This window comes from Nerophis ophidion, linkage group LG09 (genome assembly GCF_033978795.1).
Source record: "Nerophis ophidion isolate RoL-2023_Sa linkage group LG09, RoL_Noph_v1.0, whole genome shotgun sequence".
NCBI classification, from domain to species: domain Eukaryota; kingdom Metazoa; phylum Chordata; class Actinopteri; order Syngnathiformes; family Syngnathidae; genus Nerophis; species Nerophis ophidion.
In genome coordinates, this window is record NC_084619.1 from 28819084 (window position 1) to 28839891 (window position 20808).

At 40.5% G+C, this 20808-nt stretch overlaps 1 protein-coding gene across 1 annotated transcript in view; it reads left to right on the forward strand.

Annotated features, from left to right (window-relative positions):
* The first annotated feature begins 424 nt into the window (after nt 1-424).
* The window catches only part of smoc2 (SPARC related modular calcium binding 2), a 92987-nt gene continuing 72603 nt past the window's right edge, over nt 425-20808 (forward strand). Inside the window, exon 1 of the mRNA XM_061910734.1 lies at nt 425-816. Coding sequence (XP_061766718.1) covers nt 742-816 — 75 coding nt within the window. The 5' untranslated portion in view covers nt 425-741. The remainder of the gene's footprint in view (nt 817-20808) is intronic.

The window sequence follows — 20808 nt, forward strand, 5'->3', positions numbered from 1 at the left end:
ACTTTTTTGCCCCACTGTATATGCCAATATCAACAATGTAACAAAACCAAAGCAACACATTTGTGAAACTAAACATAGAAATACACCTATGACCATGCACTTAAGACAATTTGATATCAATAACAAATACATCGTAATAAATAAATATTAACTGTGAGAAGTATACACAACCAAGTGAGGATATTACAATTGAGGATTGTAAATCATAGACAATAGAGTAACCAAATGCTTTACATTTTTGACACAATGGCCACTGTGATAGTACTCGTGTCCTAGATATGTGTGATATTCAATATTTATTGTGTTGCTGAAGAGTTGAAGGAAAGGTCTTTGCTGCAGAGCCATGCAGTTTTTGTGGGTGCAATCAGACTACCTTCCCAAGTGAAGGTGCTGCAAAGTGATCGAGTCTTCAAGTGTAGAGGGAGGGGGTGTGGAGAAAAGAAGTCGTCTTGAAGAGAGGGAGAAGTGGAAGAAGACACGCTGCTGAGGGAGAAAAAGGCTCAGATACACTGCGCTTCATCATAAAGGCTGAAATAAGGAGACTTGTCTGCACAAACTGTGACGCAGACGAAACCAAATGCGCACTTTTATCTACATTTCTATTGGAAGGAATAGTTGACTTTTTCTTTTTTTTTTTTTTTAGAAAGAGATTGTAACACTTTTTTTTTTTTTTTTTGCGTTAGTGTTGCACAGGTGTGCATTTGGACCGTGCCTAATTTGGGACAGTTGACTATTGCCAGGATGCGCGCCTGTCCTATGCTAGCCTTCCTCTGTCTGCTGTGCGCCGGACGCGCTCAGAAGTTCTCCGCTCTTACGGTAAGAATGCCCTCAAAACGTCCATATTGCATACACGCAGCTCTTTTTTCGATGCATGTATCTAGAAACAATGCGTAAAGGTTGCATAGACAAAACGGATGTCATGGGGTGATAATTTACATTTTACCAAATAAAGAAATCCACGACAGATAATGGTCTGCATTGTTGCGCATCAGTTTTAATTTATTTTATTCTAATAATCTTGAAATAGGAAACTTGGTGACACTTAAGTATGGGGAACATATTCACCATTAATTATTTGCTTTATCAAAGTAACGAAGACTTATTTTAGAGTTATTTGGACACTAGGGCAGTGGTTCTTAACCTTGATGGAGGTACCGAACCCCATCAGTTTCATATGCACATTCACCGAACCCTTCTTAAGTGAAAAATTATTATTTTTTATTTTTTTCATATTCAAGAAAAAGTTATGTTTTTTTTACTGGTGCACAAAATGAACCATGCATGAACATCACCTTGTTCAAAGAACAAAACCAACACAACGCATGAACTCACATTAAACACATTACCATGAATTGATTAACGTGGACCCTGATTTAAACAAGTTAAAAAACGTATTTGGGTGTTACTATTTAGTGGTCAATTGTGCGGAATATTTACTGTACTGTGTAAACTGTACTGTTTCATATAATGTATTCTCTTTCTTTGCAATCTGCTAGTAAAAGTTTCAAATCGATCAATCAAACAACCTGCAAATCCGATGGAAAATTAGAGGGAAAATTGTTTCGGGGTATTCATAATACGCTGAGAGGGAGAACTTTTTATTTACACGATAAGTCGAATGTGTCTTTACCTCCGTGGCGGAGGCTCCGTCGAACCCCTGAGGCGGACTCACTGAACCCCTAGGGTTCGATCGAACCCAGGTTAAGAACCACTGCACTAGGGGAACATAGGGTTCGTTTTTGGGTTAGGGTTTGGGTTAGGGTTACTAATAAGCAATACTTCTGAGGTTATTGAGGGAAGACTCTTAGTTAATGGCTTACTGGTTGTATAATACGGCCATGCAGAATAAGGCATTAATAAGTGCTTAATAATGACAAAATTAGTGCCAATATGTTACTGCTTTGCATGTTAATAAGCAAGTAACTAATGGTGAATATGTGCTCTCCATACTATAGTGTTACCAGAAACTTTTATATTTCTATGTACATTTTGACTCTGACTGATCAAAACGCTTCGATTGTGAGTTGCCTTTAGTGCATGAACCTGTCTGCAACTTTGTCCAGGTCTTCTTTGTCTTGCTCCATCCAAGTCCATAGCAATGTTCTTCTTTAAAAAAAAGAAACAAAAAAAAACTGCTTTAGAGAAATCCAAATCAGGGCCACAATCATGTGCAGGTATACATGAACTTGCATGGTGGAATGTGCTCTGTCAGAGGCTTTATTGATTTAAAGGTTGATGTGACAGCTGCCTCCCCAGGCTCCATTATTTATGTCCACGTCCAAAATACCTTAATATCTTGTTGGAAACAAATGGCCATGAGTTGTTAACCTGCAGGTGAAGGGTCGGAGATCCTCTCTCCCGATGACACAAGTGAAGCCTTGGAATGTGGGAGGAAATGTTGCGCGAGCAGATGCTCCACTTAATTTCACTTATTTTGGACAGTGGAATAGATGATGAGTACCACGCTCTGCTATGTGAATAAAACTTAATTCATGGCAGGTCTGTGTCAGACTTCCCCTTTGCGGTTCATCACTTGCTTTTTATTGGAACAGCACATGGCAAGTGATTAATGGCGTATTGTTTGAATGACACACGAGAGGCTATAGTTGGTTTCCTGAAAATGTCTCCATGTACTACTTTGTGCATATTTGAGGTCGAAGAAGCGGACAGATCTATGGGACATTTGACTGGGGTTTTTTCATGAGAACATTTTCCATGGTTTATGGCATGAAATAGTGTGTGAAGAGCTCTTCCTTTTTAAACTGTGAATGTTTCTCATATGGGCTTCATTGGTGCCCGGGATTTCATTAACTTGTGTGTCTGTGTGTGTCTGGGCTCTTCACCACCATTCTTTCTTTTCAAGCATCCTTCACAGCCATTCCTTTGATTGAGTTAGTATACCCTGCTTAAAGCCTGTCACTTTCTTCCTTTTTCACTACGCTTGAAACTAATGATCCCCTTTGCAACCGACCGACCACGCAGGAAACTCCCGCCAAGGCCATTTAACACATTTACCTCGGCTCTTGGCTGGGGCCCCCGTTGACCCTGAGGCAGTGGTGTTGAGGGGCCTCTCAAGGCGCAAGAAGCATGAGCCCCCGAGTCCAAAAGGCCCTTATCAGCCTACAATGTGCTCACTGCTGGAGGCTCGCCTTCCCGTACTCCATTCAGTCCCACAATGCTGCACAGATAATTGGATTTGAGGTTTTCTGCTTGTTGGTCTGGGACACTCCACCTGCTGTATCCTCTATTGACTGTCTCTTGTTATTCTGCCATCTGTTGGTACTATTGAAACAGATACAAAAAGCAACTTGTACATAAATGTATCACTATGATGTACAATAAGCCAGAGTCTGGAGCGGGGGTGAGCATGTGGCTCTTTAGCGCCGCCCTAGTGGCTCATTGGAGCATTTTAATAAAAACATTGAAAATGGAAGAAGAAGGGCGAAAAATGTATGTTTTTTGTTTTAGTATGTTTTTTGTTTGAGGACAAACATGACACAAGCCTTACTAATTGTTATAAAGCCCACTGTTTAAAGGCCTACTGAAACCCACTACTACCCACCACGTAGTCTGATAGTTTATACATCAATGATGAAATATTAACATTGCAACACATGCCAATATGGCCTTTTTAGTTTACTAAATCACAATTTTAAATTTCCCGTGAGTTTCGTCTTCGAAACGTCGTGTAATGATGACGTGTACGCAAGATGTCACGGGTTTTTAGGAATATGAGCGCTGCGCACACACACAGCTAAATGCCGTGTGCTTTAACGGCATAATTATACAGTTTTTTGGACATCTGTGTTGCTGAATCTTTTGCAATTTGTTCAGTTAATATTGGAGAAGTCAAAGTAGAAAGATGGAGTTGGGAAGCTTTAGCCTTTAGCCACACAAACATTCCTTGTTTAAAATTCCTGGAGGTGAAACTTTCCTATGGATCAGAGCGCGGTCAAGAGAGCATGGATCCCGACCACATGTCAACCAGCACGTTTCGGTGAGAAAATTGTGGTTAAAAAGTCAGTTCTTACCGGAGAAAAGCTGAGCTTGTGCCGCCCATAGCTGCCGTCGACTCCCCTGAGACACTGCGCGTCAAGACATCCGTGGAGACACCCTTCCGACTATCAGGTACTATTTAACTCATTAAAACAATAGCAACACAATAGAAAGATAAGGGATTTCCCAGAATTAACCTAGTAAAGGTGTTTGCGACTTCCGGTAGAGGCAGGGCATTTCTCTTAGCACCGAAAGTTGCAAACTTTATCGTGGATGTTCTCTACTAAATCCTTTCAGCAAAAATATGGCAATATCGTGAAATGATCAAGTTTGACACATAGAATGGACCTGCTATCCCCGTTAAATTAAGAAAATCTCATTTCAGTAGGCCTTTAATATGTTTAATATGAGTATTTGGTGAACATTGTTTTTTCCTACTTATTTCGGCGGTTTTTGACCTCACCATAGTGTGGACTGTGACGCAAGTAAAATCTTCCACTCCTTCTTTGTTTCATTTTGTCCACCAAAAGTTTCATGCTGAGCGTGAATGCACAAAGGTGCACTTTGTTGATGTTATTGACTTGTTTGAGTGCTAATCAGGCTATTTAGGCTAGCTGTATGTACATATTGCATCATTATGCATCATTTGTAGGTATATTTGAGCTCATTTAATTTCCTTTACTTTTATCATCTTTGAATATACTTTAGTTTTGCATGTCCATCCATCCAGCCATCCATTTTCTACCGCTTGTCCATATTGGGGTCGCGGGGGGTCGCTGGAGCCTATCTCAGCTGCATTCGGGCAGAAGGTGGGTTACATTCTGAACAAGTCGCCACCTCATCACAGTAGTTTTGCATGTCTCACAACATATTAGCTGTATGTAATATTGGCTGCAATTCTGATTATGGTTTGTGTGTCATGTTGTTCCAGACCATAGCTAATGTTACATAGCTTGCCATAGATTGTAATAAATCCATTTGAAGAAGACAGCATGCCGTTTCCTTTAGCTTGAACACACACATCTATACCTTTGACCATTAAAAGCCAGTAATTTCCAGGCGTTATATCACCTTGTAAGTGGCGTCTGATTTACTAGTGGTTTTTAATGTTGCCAAAATGTGTGGAATTAGAAAAAAATGTCCACATTTCTGTCAACGAAGATTTGCTTTAGCCTGCGACACATTTTGAGAGTAGGCTACTATAGCTAATATAGATAGACACTTACATTCTGTGGTGCCTTCACTATAAGACTTATGTGCGGCATTTCATATTTTGTGGCTCTAGACAGATTTGTTTTTTGTATTTTAGGTCCAATATGGCTCTTTCAACATTTTGGATTGGCGACCCCTGCCCTAGAGGAATTAGCGATATTCCGATCTCGGCAATTCACGCAAATTCAACCAATTGTTCTCAATGTATATATTAATTTCCCCTCAAACTTTAGCCAATCATCGTAAAAAAACAAAAAAAACACAACTTTATGATCGCCAAACACTTTTCAACAGACACAAATGGTGAACAAGAGAGAAGACGGCAGACAATAAAGGAGGCTTGGTAGTGTTGTTTTGTTTATAGTACCTCAAATTACAAGCTTAATTGGTTCTGTGATAAAGCTCTGCACTTGAGACGTTCAAAATCAACATCTTCCATTGAAATTAATAGAAACAAATAGGGATGGAATGCTATCAAAATCTCACTGTACGGTATTATCACGGTATTAAGCCCATAGTATGATATTATTGATTATTGTGGTATATGTAAACGACTTAAGAATATTATAGTGTGAAAAATAAAGTGGCAAGAATGTTTCGGATAAATACACTTATTGTAATTGAACGCAAACATAATACTCAAATTTTCTAATCAAAAAAACACTAAATTTAGCTGAACTACATCAATTTTGTCAAGAGGAGTGGTCAAAAATTCAACCAGAAAACTGCCAGAGGCGCCTTATTGCAGTGAAACTTGTCGAGGGACATGTAACCAAATGTTAACATTGCTGTATTTATACTTTTGGTCACATTTTGAGTAGACTAATAAATTCATAAAAGAACCAAACTTCATGAATGTTTTTTGTGACCAACAAGTATGTGCTCCAATCACATTAGAGTTGTATAAATTATGGGAAACTCAGGACAGCCATGACATTATTTTCTTTACAAGTGTATGTAAACTTTTGATTGCCACTGTATATATATATATATATATATATATATATATATATATATATATATATATATATATATATATATATATATATATATATATATATATATATATATATTAGGGCTGGGCAACGATTAAAAATTTTAATCGAAGTTAATCGCACTATTTCTCCGATTAATCGCGATTAACTGCATTGTATACGCAAAGCCCAATAATGAATTCAAAAGTAGTGTGTAGAGCACCTTTATTGGAATATTCTCCCACATGAACAAAAGCACCAAAACATTAGTTGTGCAAACACAATTTAAATCTGTCCTTGTTAAACAGTAGCAGTTAAATAGTACATTTTATGAAAATCAACTCAAAAAATGTAAATACAAACATTTAAGCTTATTGCCACTGCCAGGGTATTTAAGTTATCCTGTTTGTTATGGAAAATAAATATAATCTACATACAAATCTCTGAGCCACAATCATAACATTTGAACAGGCAATTTCTGAGGTAACAGCAGAAACATTTTTTTTTATCAGGCATCTTATGTTTAAAAAACCTATATTATAGGTAGTGGGCTGTTTTAGGGAATTTTTGATCAAATTATCTGTAGTAGCAATATTAATAATGTTGTGTTTATTCTGCGTAGTGCACTTAAAATAATTATGACCATATCTAGGAATTGATATGATGGGAATTTTCCGATTGTATGCTTGGTGCTATATTGTGATGTTATGAGCCAGGGAAATAAAGAACTACCCTACCGAGCATGCAACAGGAGTGACGAGCATGCGCGGTAGCCCGGTATAGGTTGTGTGTCGCCATGACGGCATCTTGTATGTTATGATATGCACGCTCTGAAAGCACTCGTTAAGAACTCAGCCAATACGCCTCGTCTGCATTATTCATAAATAGACAGACAACACATATACTCCGCTGCTTCACAGGCCGCTGGATGTAGCCGGCAAAGTATTCCCATGCTAGCTACCCGGTCTAGCAAGCACGCGTCATTCAGTCCAAAACGGCCCGATCTATCCACATCCAGAATTGTCTGGCGGTCGTAAGTGATCCCAGTGTGACCACGTTGTAAGCCAGCCATGAAATTTGCAGAATTGTCCGGTATTTTTGCCAAATGTTCCATCTTTACCAAGAGCTCCTCGATGCCGAAGCCCGTCCGGGCGACGCCATCTTGTTAAGAAAAGGCGTTAACAAAATAAAAGCATGTAAACAACATACGCAAATGCGCGTTAAAATAATTGTCGGCGTTAATAGATTGATGAATTAACTCGTAATTAACGCATTAATTTGCCCACCCCTAATATACATATATATATATATATATATATATACACACATATATATATATATATATATATATATATATATATATATATATGTGTATATATATATATATATATATATATATATATATATATATATATATATATATATATATATATATATATATATATATATATATATATATATATATATATATATATATATATATAGAGGCTTCACGGTGGCAGAGGGGTTAGTGCGTCTGCCTCACAATAAGAATTTCCTGCAGTCCTGGGTTCAAATCCAGGCTCGGGATCTTTCTGTGTGGAGTTTGCATGTTCTCCCCGTGAATGCGTGGGTTCCCTCCGGGTACTCCGGCTTCCTCCCACTTCCAAAGACATGCACCTGGGGATAGGTTGATTGGCAACAATAAATTGGCCCTAGTCTTTGTGAGTGTGAATGTTGTCTGTCTATCTGTGTTGGCCCTGCGATGAGGTGGCGACTTGTCCAGGGTGTACACCGCCTTCCGCCCGATTGTAGCTGAGATAGTCGCCAGCGCCCCCCGCGACCCCAAAAGGGAATAAGTGGTAGAAAATGGATGGATGGATGGATATATATATATATATATATATATATATATATGTCTTGATTGGATTATCCAGAGAATAGTGCTCGATACCGTGCTAGAGCCCAATATGTACGTGTGGGAAAAATCACAAGACTACTTCATCTCTACATCAGGAGAAAACTCCTGATGGTTGAGGGAACCCCTCATGAAACAGTTCTGTAGAGATGAAGTAGTCTTGTGTTTTTACCCACACATACATATATATATATATATATATATATATATATATATATATATATATATAGTTTTCTCCTGATGATTGATTCCCTCAATCATCAGGAGAAAACTCCTGATGATTGAGGGAACCCCTCATGAAACAGTTCTGTAGAGATGAAGTAGTCTTGTGTTTTTACCCACACATACATATATATATATATATTTATATATATATATATATATATACATATATATATATATATGTATATATATATATATATATATATATATATATATATATATATATATACAGTGTATATATAATATTGTAAAAAAAAAATTCAGTTAAGTGTCTTTAAACTGAAAATATAAAAATCCAGTGTAACATATGTAAAACAATGTTTCAATTGTGTTTTTACACTTTTAACTTCAGAAAAACAGTGTCCTCTCTAGTGGACCTCTTATATCACTTTGGAAAATGGTAATTCTCAGAAAGGTTAACTGACAATTTAACATTCAATAATGTATATACCGTATTTCCTTGAATTGCCGCAGCACTTCCCTGTCATCATTTTCAAAATGGAGGAGACTGATTTCAATACCGGTAATTTGAAATCGCATAAAGGGAAGAAGATTAAGAGCTATTCAGTGGGATTTAAGGTCCAGGCTTACATCACACTCAAATTTTTACTGCATACCTTTGGTAAGTGCCGGAGTGATAAGAGATTTTAAAATAATTAGCGCATGCTTACTTTTACCGCATGCCTTTGGTAAGCGCTGGAGTGAGAAGAGGTTTTATATTAATTAGCGCCCCGGCGGCAATTTAAGGAGATACGGTACCACATGAATTGATGCTTGGCCTTCATGGCATCAAATACTGTATATTTTCGCAATATAATTCACAAAGTTATGGATGGATTTTGATGAAAACTTCAGGAAATGCCCCAATTTTTTTTATTTCTTTCTCCTTTATGACCCTCACACGTAGACCCCGCACACTTGTGCTACGTTGGAAATTTTGGGAGATGTAGTTTACTTCCAGACCGGCCTATTCATAATTGCCAGCAAAAAACTACACTGACCAAGTTTTCATTTTATACTGTCATACGTCACGGTATCATTGTGTTGATACCGCTGTATCTATAATACTTTTACACCCCTAGAAAAAAATGTACCTGGTGTTTGGCCCGCTCAAAACAGTTTATTATTAATATGCAACATGCCTTTTGAAAAAATAAAACCCTTTAGATAAGAAATAAAAAAAAACTAAGTTATGCTGAGTTCTAGCTATAAGACCAGATGTTTTGGTCGGATCTTACAAGGTTTGAGGTGGCGACTTGTCCAGGGTGTACGCCGCCTTCTGCCCGATTGTAGCTGAGATAGGCACCAGCGCCGCCTGCGACCCCAAAGGAAATAAGCGGTAGAAAAGAGGTGGATGGATGGATTACAGGGTTTACTGTAACATTTGCGATGTTAACTTATGGCGGGGATCTTAAATTTGTTTCTTGCAACTTACAATTAACTGACAGACAATTCTTATCTCAAAACACTCTTAATTTGGGGCACTCTTAAGTTGAGGTACCACTGTATAGTAATTTGACAATGGGTTTTGACAATGTGCTTTTCCTGCCATCCAAATGTCTACTGTGTGTGGTTATAAAAAGAGTGTAACATCAATATCTGTTTTTCAAAGTACACTCAAATATGGATGGAATCAAAGCATATTTTGTTGGATTGGGCAGCACGGTGGTAGAGGGGTTTGTGTGTCTGCCTCACAATACGAAGGTCCTGAGTAGTCCTGTGTTCAATCCCGGGCTCGGGATCTTTCTGCATGGAGTTTGCATGTCCTCCCTGTGACTGCATGGGTTCCCTCCGGGTACTTCGGCTTCCTCCCACTTCCAAAGACATGCACCTGGGGATAGGTTGATTGGCAACACTAAATTGGCCCTAGTGTGTGAATTTGAGTGTGAATGTTGTCTGTCTATCTGTGCTGGCCCTGCGATGAGGTGGCGACTTCTCCAGGGTGTACCCCGCCTTCTGCTCGATTGTAGCTGAGATAGGCCCCAAAGGGAATAAGTGGTAGAAAATGGATGGATGGATGGATGGATGGTTGAAATCCTGTGCTTTGGGTGAAAAAAAACTCCTAAAGGGGCCTTATCTGAATTATTTTTTATCTACATTCAAAACACCTGTGGTCTACATAACCTGTAATGGTGGTGGTTTGGTCAAACTGTTGCATACATTTTGCTTTACAAATTAACAATCCTAATTAACTTCCCTCACAACCAATTTCCACATCAAGGTGCAATGCCATCCATCCATTTTCTACCGCTTGTCCCTCTCGGGATCGCAGGGGGTGCAATGAGTTTGCAATATTCTTTCATGATAAAGTTCAAGGTATTAATAATCCAATAATTCCTGGAAAATAAATAGCTTCTCTACAGCCAGCCAGTCAGCTAAAGCTGGCACATTTCGCTCCTGTCACTGACATAAGTTCATCCACAGTCTGAGTCCATTAACATGCTGCCTTAATGAGTTGCCCACTGGATTTCTAAGGTCTATGATAAGCAGTTTGTCATCAAACCTGCCATTTATGGACAAAGTCCAGTAACAAGGTGTATACCAAAAGCTTAGTGACTTTCTCCTGTGTAACAAATGTGTGTGATACTTTCCAATCAGGCTTTAAGTCCCACCACAGCTCTGAAACAGCTCTGATCAAAGTGACGCAGGAAAAGTCTCTGTCTCAGTTTTTTGCAGGACTTGAGCACTGCCTTTCACACAGTTGACCATATTATCATAATACAGAGGTTAGAAAACTGGGTGGTAGTATCCGGTTCTGCTCTTAACTGGTTAAGGTCTTATCTCATCACAAAAAAATACGATGTTGAAATTGGTAACTGTGTCTCTGGCCAAATGGCTATGACCTGTGGGGTTCTTCAGAGAATCTATTGTTTAACTTGTACATGCTGCCTCTAAGCCAGCTAATACACAGCTTTAATGTGTCCTACCCCAATTATGCAGATGACACTCAGATCTATGTGTCACTGACGGTAGGTGAATGCAGCCTTTTGATTGATTCACTTTGTTGCTGCATCAAACAGATCAGTGTGTGGATTCTTCTGCTGAACTTAGACAAGACATAAATCATTGTCTTTAGCCTACAAAAGCAAAGAGAAACTATTATTAGTCACCTTGAGACCCTTTCACTGACACCTAATAATAGGGTTAGAAATCTAAGCATAATAATGGACTCAGACTTGAATTTTAACAGTCACATTAAGTCAATAAAATCGTCAGATTTTTACAACCTACAAACATTGCAAAAATCAGAGGAATGATCTCTTAATCAGGCTTAGAAAGACGAGTGCAACCTTTGTCTCCAGCAGGTTAGACTATTGTAATGGCCTTCCCACTGGGCTCTCTAAACGAGCTGTAACGCAGCTGCAGTACAACCAGAATGCTGCTGCCCGCGTTCCGGCTAGAATGAGTAAATATGACTATATTAGTCCAGTGTTTAGGTCACTGCACTGGTTCCCTGTAGCTCAGAGAATAGACAGCACGGCTTGTTTACAAGTCTCTTAATAGTCTTGAGCATCTCTTACATGTTAGAGACGTATGAAGCATCTCGACCTCAAATCAAGCAGTGTTCTCCTGCTGAGTAGGATGAAACATGGTAAGGATGCGTTTCAGTTTTACACTGCCAAAATCTAGAAGTCTTTCTGAAAATCTGAGGCCTCAATGTTGGTAAAAAATGTTTATTTAATTGTGCATACTGTATGACAACTGTATAACAAAGTATTTTATCTACACTCTTATGTAGCCGATCCTCGGCTACATAAGCTAGCTTTTGGGACGGGGAACGTCACCTCACTGGGGGGGAAGGAACCTGAGCTAGTGTGCGAGGTGGAGAAGTTCCGGCTGGATATAGTCGGACTCACTTCGACGCACAGCAAGGACTCTGGAACCAGTTCTCTCGAGAGGGGCCGGACTCTCTTCCACTCTGGCGTTGCCGGCAGTGAGAGGCGACGGGCTGTGGTGGTAATTTTTGTTGGCTCAAAGCCTGCACGTTGGAGTTCAACACAGTGGACGAGAGGGTAGCATCCCTCCGCCTTCGGGTGGTTGAACGGGTCCTGACTGTTGTTTGTGCTTTCGCACCAAACAGCAGTTCAGAGTATCCACCCTTTTTGGATACACTCGAGGGATTACTGGAAAGTACGCCCGCGGGTGATTCCCTTGTCCTACTGGGGGACTCCAACACTCATGTTGGCAATGACAGTGAAACTTGGAGAGGCGTAATTGGGAAGAATGGCCGCCCGTATCTGAACCCGAGTGGTGTTTTGTTATTGGACTTTTGTGCTCGTCACAGATTGTCCATAACAAACACCATGTTCAAACATAAGGGTGTCATATGTGCACTTGGCACCAGGACACCTTTGGCCGCATTTCCATGATCGACGTTGTAGTTGTGTCATTGGATTTGTGGCCTCATGTTTTGGACACTCGGGTGAAGAGAGGAGCGGAGCTTTCTACCGATCACCACCTGGTGTTGAGTTGGCTGCGATGGTGGGGGAGGATGCCGGACAGACTTAGCAGGCCCAAATGCATTGTGAGGGTTTGCTGGGAATGTCTGGAAGAGTCTCCTGTCAGAGAGAGTTTTAATTCCCACCTCTGGAAGAACTTTGAACATGTCACGAGAAAGGTGCTGGACATTGAGTCCGAGTGGACCACGTTCCGCACCTCTATTGTCGAAGCGGTTGATTGGAGCTGTGGCCGCAAGGTAGTTGGTGCCTGTCGTGGCGATAATCTTAGAACCCGTTGGTGGACACCGGAGGTGAGAGATGCCGTCAAGCTGAAGAAAGAGTCCTATCGGGTTCTTTTGGCTCATAGGACTCCGGAGGCAGCAGACAGGTACCGACAGGCCAAGCGGTGTGCGACTTCAGCGGTGGTGGATGCAAAAATATGGGGGATGCCATGGAAAATGACTTCCTGAGGGCTTCGAAGCGATTCTGGACCACCATCCGCCTCCTCAGGAAAGGGAAGCAGTGCACTGTCAACACCGTGTATGGTGCAGATGGTGTTCTGCTGACCTCGACTGCGGATGTTGTGGATCGGTGGAGGGAATACTTCGAAAATCTCCTCAATCCCACCAACACATTTTCCTATGATGAAGCAGTGCCTGCGGAATCTGTGGTGGGCTCTCCTATTTCTGGGGCTGAGGTTGCTGAGGTAGTTAAAAAGCTCGTCGGTGGCAAGGCCCCGTGGGTGGATGAGATCCGCCCTGAGTTCCTTAAGGCTCTGGATGCTGTGGGGCTGTCTTGGTTGACAAGACTTTGCAGCATCGCGTGGACATCGGGGGCCGTACCTCTGGATTGGCAGACCGGGGTGGTGGTTCCTCTCTTTAAGAAGGGGAACCGGAGGGTGTTTCAACTATTGTGGGATCACACGCCACAGACTTGCCGGTAAGGTTTATTTAGGTGTACTGGAGAGGAGGCTTCGTCGGATAGTCGAACCACGGATTCAGGAGTAACAGTGTGGTTTTCGTCTTGGTCGTGGAACTGTGGACATGCTTTATACTCTGAGCAGGGTCCTCTAGAGTGCAGGGGAGTTGCCCAACCAGTCTCCATGTGCTTTGTGGACTTGGAGAAGGCATTTGACCGTGTCCCTGGGGAAGTCCTGTGGGGAGTGCTCAGAGAGTATGGGGTATCGGACTGTGTGATTGTAGCGGTCCGCTCCCTTTACAATCAGTGTCAGAGCTTGGTCCGCATTGCCGGCAGTATGTCAGACACATTTCCAGTGAGGGTTGGACTCTGCCATGGCTGCCCTTTGTCACCTACTCTGTTCATGACTTTTATGGACAGAATTTCTAGGTGCAGTCAAGGCGTTGAGGGGATCCAGTTTGGTGGCTGCAGGATTACGTCCCTGCTTTTTGCAGATGATGTGGTCCCGATGGCTTCATCAGGCCAGGATCTTCAGCTCTCACTGGATTGGTTCGCAGCTGAGTCTGAAGCGACTGGGATGAGAATGAGCACGTCCAAGTCCGAGTCCATTGTTCTCGCCTGGAAAAGGGTAGAGTGCCATCTCCGGTTTGGGGAGGAGACCCTTCCCCAAGTGGAGAAGTTCAAGTACCTAGGAGTCTTGTTCACGAGTGAGGGAAGAGTGGATCGTGAGATCGACAGGCGGATCGGTGCGGCGTCTTCAGTAATGCGGACGCTGTATTGATCCGTTGTGGTGAAGAAAGAGCTGAGCCGAAAGGCAAAGCTCTCAATTTACCGGTCGATCTATGTTTCTATCCTCACCTATGGTGATGAGTTTTGGATTATGATCAAAAGTACAAGATCACGGGTACAAGCGCCTGAAATTAGTTTCCTCCGCCGGGTGGCGGGGTTCTACCTTAGAGATACGGTGAGAAGTTCTGCCATCCTGGAGGAGCTCAAAGTGAAGCCGCTGCTCCTCCACATCAAGAGGAGCCAGATGAGGTGGTTCGGGCATCTGGTCAGGATGCCACCCGAACGCCTCCAGAGGGGTGTTTAGGCCACGGGGAAGACTCAGGACACATTGGGAAGACTGTTTCCCGGCTGGCCTGGGAACGCCTCGGGATCCCCCGGGAAGAGCTGGACGAAGTGGCTGGGGAGAGGAAAGTCTGGGCCTCCCTGCTTACAGTAAGCTGCTGCCCCCGCGACCCGACCTCGGATAAGCGGAAGAAGATGGATGAATGGATATTATTTTGAATAATGATAATTGTATTATTATTAAAATATTTATTTTTGCCTTCTTGTAATGTGTATACATACATATACATACATACTGTATGTATATATATATATATATATATATATATATATATATATATATATACACACACACACACTGTATTATTTCTATGTAAATATACAGTATCTATTTGTACTGTTTCTTTGAGGTTAAGAGTTGAAAGATACCAACATGTTACAAATGTAAGTGTAACAAATGTAAAACAATGTTTTACATTTGTTACACTGGATGTTTATATTTTCAATTTAAATACACATAACTAAAAGTTGTATTATAAATATATATATATATATATATATATATATATATATATATATATATATATATATATATATATATATATATATATATATATATATATATATATATATATATATATATATATACTAAATTGGCCCTAGTGTGTGAATGTGAGTGTGAATGTTGTCTGTCTATCTGTGTTGGCCCTGCGATGAGGTGGCGACTTGTCCAGGGTGTACTCCGCCTTCCGCCCGATTGTAGCTGAGATAGGCGCCAGCGCCCCCCGCGACTCCGAAAGGGAATAAGCGGTAGAAAATGGATGGATGGATGGATATATATATATATATATATATTTATATATATATATATATATATATATATATATATATATATATATATATATATATATATATATACAGTATACATACATACAATCATACAGGATATATATGTATGTATATGTATATGTGTATATATGGTCATGAGCTTTGGGTCATGACCGAAAGGATAAGATCACGGGTACAAGCGGCCGAAATGAGTTTCCTCCGCCGTGTGGCGGGGCTCTCCCTTAGAGATAGGGTGAGAGGCTCTGCCATCCGGGAGGGACTCAAAGTAAAGCCGCTGCTCCTCCACATCGAGAGGAGCCAGATGAGGTGGTTCGGGCATCTGGTCAGGATGCCACCCGAACGCCTCCCTAGGGAGGTGTTTAGGGCACGTCCAACCGGTAGGAGGCCACGGGGAAGACCCAGGACACGTTGGGAAGACTATGTCTCCCGGCTGGCCTGGGAACGCCTCGGGATCCCCCGGGAAGAGCTAGACGGAGTGGCTGGAGATAGGGAAGTCTGGGTTTCCCTGCTTAGGCTGTTGCCCCCCGCGACCCGACCTCGGATAAGCGGAAGATGATGGATGGATGGATGGATATATATATATATATATATATATATATATATATATATATATATATATATATATATATATATATATATTTACTCTTAAAAACTGTATTTTGATATTTGTTTCAGTTCAATATTTATTATACTTTTATATGGTTTTTTTTTTATCCATTATTTCAGTAAAGTGTTTTATTTTCCTTTATTTAAACACAGTGTTATGATCAAATTGTGTGTATTACAGTGGCCAAAAATATTATAAATACTTGTTAGATAAAAACTCTGCCTTGTTTTTAATGAATACTTTGGCCTACTGCGCAATATAATTTTAATGTTTATTTATTTTAATGTTGGTCATTATGGTGGTTCTTGTAGAGCCAATTTTTTTCTGAGGCGGTACTTGGTGAAAAACGTTTAAAAAACACCCACTGCTTTAAAGCATTCACACATATTAAATTATATAATTTAATTACTTCTTTTTATTATTATTCCGTCAATTTTCTTAAAATGATTTTTTTAACACAGTCTTTTGTGTATTGATAAAACATCTTCAGAGGTGGTGTTGCATAACTTCAAAGTAATTGTTTACTTTGCTTCATGAAGGCACTAACCTGAATAGACGGCATAGTTCTATCTCAGCCATCCGTCGTCACTGACAAATACACTAATATCTGCATCAGAAATCTATGCTCAATGTTGGATGCTTGATTTGATGGCTGAGTTAGTTTCCTTGAAGCTTTGTAATAAACTCACAGACACTTGGCTGTCTGCTGTGTTCTGTACAGTGGTCTCTGATGAGGATGCTGATTTGGTGAATGAATCTTTTTGGATTGTCAGGCTGATGGCTGCCATGTGGAGATAATAATAATAAGGGTGTTGTCCAGCATGAGTTTTTGCAAGGCTTGCAGACCACCATCATCGCCTGGGAGGAAACAAACATGCTCACAAACCGAAACACGTAGTTCTGACCGGCCCGCCGTATCTGTTCCTTCTGACGCGAGAACTATGAATGTCAAATACCAAACATACCCGGACTGTTGTATTACGACGATAGAAAAGAAAGAAAAGTTGGAAGGATAAACTATTTGTCAGATATCAGGATGGTTTGAAACACTGGAGCAGCACAATGTTTGACCACCTGTTTGAACCGAAAATAGATATGTAAAAGTTAACAGAGACCTACAGTCGTTTTGTAAATAGAGCACATTGAAAGATTAAATTTTTTTTAAAGATTAACAACAAAAATACATGTATTTCTTCCTGTTTAGTCGTGTTTGTTCTCAAGGCTGCAAATGATCATAAAAAAAAAATCATATTAATTACACATTTGGATTTGAGTTAACTGTTATTAATCACTGTTTAATACTAACAATAATTAACTTAAAAGTGCTCGGTATTTGGACACAGATGCAATGTTATTGTCAGAATATCAAACAGGATCATGTTTTCCTTAAAAACTGGTAACAGTTTTATCCAACAACTTGAAATTTGTCATACATCAGTCGGACCTTCCTCCCTCAGCATTGATGTAAGCATTAACCTGATCGCTGACCGCATAACAAGCAGCACCTCTCAGGTAGCCATTTGTTGTTAAGGTAAAGGTGTGTGCCTCCAAAACAATTTGTGTGCATAATCTGCGTACATACATAATTAATGTGATCATTTTTCTATCACGTTAACTTTGACGTCGCTATTTTTTTAGCAAATGCTGACCAATTTTTAAAAATTGAAAAGTATAGAAATGTTTGGACTCTGCAATACCTTGATGAATGAGGTGAGAAACCATTAAATTGAAAAAATAACTCGTAGAAAAGTACAAAAATGGCGTTTGTGGAGCTGTCTTATCCCCTTTTCTCTCTTCGCTCGTCACCGTTTTTGTAACTAATGTCTATTGTCCATTTATTCATTTAATTCATTATTTACATTTATTTGTGCCTTATTTTCTGGATGTAAAACTATAATTATTCTTAATAAAAAATTGTTTTTTGTTAGTATTTTTGCTGGTCTGGAACTGTTTACAGTACCTCCGTTAAACAATTTGATTAAATTCAACCGTTGCTTTTTTGTTTTTTGGACTTTGTCGGCCCTTTTGGAATGCATTACTAATGAAAACCAAGTAGAGTTTACCACGGTGCTTAAACAATAATCCTGGCAGCTTCTGATTAAACAATATGTTCACTGTTGAAATTTGCAATTTTGCACTGCATAATGCAAGGGAGTTTTTTAATATTTTGAGTCTCTTACTCTATCAGGGTTAAATCAATAGAAATACCTGAGTAATGACAGGGTGAGGCATTAACTTATACAAACCTAACACAGGTCGGATGATACCTTCATAAGGAAGTAATTCAATGGAATCTTCCTTAAATAGGTGAACCCTATAGAGCAGGAACGGCAACCTTCAACACTCGAAGAGCCATTTTGTCCCGTTTCACAAAATGAGGAAGGCAATGGGAGCCGCAACTATTCTCGCCAATATCTGCTGGTGGTCACCCAGATGACAAGAATAAGGGCATGCTATAGCTATTGCCCTAATCACCTTCTACAACATGTACAAACTGCTTGACAGTCCAGCAACGTGTTGTGAGAGGCTTCCGCAGATGCACGCACACGACTGGAAGGCATACTGGGTGACACAGAGTACACTGACGGTTGTTATATAAACAACTTTAACACTCCTACTAATATGCGCCACATTGTGAACCCACACAAAAGAAAAATGACAAGCACATTTGTTGTGAGAGGCTTCCGCAGATGCACGCACACGACTGGAAGGCATACTGGGTGACACAGAGTACACTGACGATTGTGATATAAACAACTTTAACACTCCTACTAACATGCGCCACATTGTGAACCCACATAAAAGAAAAATGACAAGCACATTTCGGGACAAAATCCTCACAATAACACAAAATAAACGCAACACAACAAATACCCAGAATCCTTTGCATCCATGACACTTCCTGACTATGTTATACACCCCGCAAGCACCAAACCCCGCCCACCTCAACCACGCAGGGAGGGGAGGGCGGGGGGGGGGGGGGGGGGGAGGGTTGGTGCTTGCGGTGTGTGTAACATAGTCAGGATGTGTCATGGATGCAAAGGATTCTGGGTATTTGTTGTGTTGCGTTTATGTTGTGTTACTGTGAGGATTTTCTCCCGAAATGTGTTTGTCATTTTTCTTTTGTGTGGGTTCACAATGTGGCGCATATTAGTAGGAGTGTTAAAGTTGTTTATATCACAAACCGTCAGTGTACTCTGTGTCACCCAGTATTCCTTGCAGTCTCATACATGTGCCGATAGAAGCAGCGAAATGCATGTGTCCGGTCGGCATGCAAATAGCATTCCGTGAATGGAGGGTGTGATGACATTCAAGAGGACGCAAGTAGCATTCCGTGAATGGCGGGCGCGATGACGTTCAAGAGGACGTTAAGAGTAATATCATCACGGCACGCCCTTAATATTGTAGTCCGAGTGAAAATTGGAGAATGTTGACTCTGGTTGATGTCCGGGAGAGGCATTTAATTCCGGAATCTCACCTCAACAATCTGGGGGGTCAGCGATTGTGCAGCTGAGCCGCATCAGAGTTGCCAAAGAGCCGCATGCGGCTCCGGAGCCGCGGGTTGCCGACCCCTGCTATAGAGGCATACTTTGTGTAGTGTGTGTGTGTTTGTGTGTGTGAATGTCCAATCACAGCAAAAGTAATATTGTGTAATTAACACTTACTTGTAAAGAACATAATGTCATGGCTGTCTTGAGTTTACAATAATTTCTACAACTCTTATTTTTTTGTGATGCATACTTGTTGGTCACAAAAATCATTAATGAAGTTTTTATTTTTTATTTTTATGAATGTATTATGGGTCTACTGAAAAGGTGACCAAACTGCTGGGTCAATGGTATACATGCAGCAATGTTAATATTTGGTTACATGTCCCTTGGCAAGTTTCACCGCAATAAGGCGCTTTTGTTAGCCATCCACAAGCTTCTGCTTGAATTTTTGACCACTCCTCTTGACAAAATTGGAGCAGTTCAACTAACTTTGTTGGTTTTCTGACAGGGACTCGTTTCTTCAGCATTGTCCACACGTTTAAGTCAGGACTTTGGGAAGGCCATTCTCAAACCTTAATTCTAGCTTGATTTAGCCATTCCTTTACCACATTTGACGTGTGTTTGGGGTCATTGTCCTGTTGGAACACCAAACTGCGCCCAAGACTCAACCTCCGGTCTGATGATTTTAGGTTGTCCTGAAGAATTTGGGGTAATCCTCCTTTTACATTGTCCCATTTACTCTCTGTAAAGCACCAGTACCATTGGCAGCAGAACAGGCCCAGAGTATAATACTACCACCACCATGTTTGGCGGTAGGGATGGTTTTCCTAGGATTAATGGCTTCACCTTTTCTCCTCCAAACATATCGCTGGGTATTGTGGCCAAACAGTTACATTTTTGTTTCAAAATAACAGTTGTAGAAAGTATTGGAAAACTTAAGACAGCCATGACCATGAATTGATTTACGAGGACCCTGACTTAAACAAGTTCAAAACCTTATTGGGGTGTTACCATTTAGTGGTTAATTGTACGGAATATGTACTGTACTGTTCAATCTACTAATAAAAGTTTCAATAAATCAACATTGTGTTATTTACAAGTGTATGTCAAGTTTTGATCGCAACTGTATTTA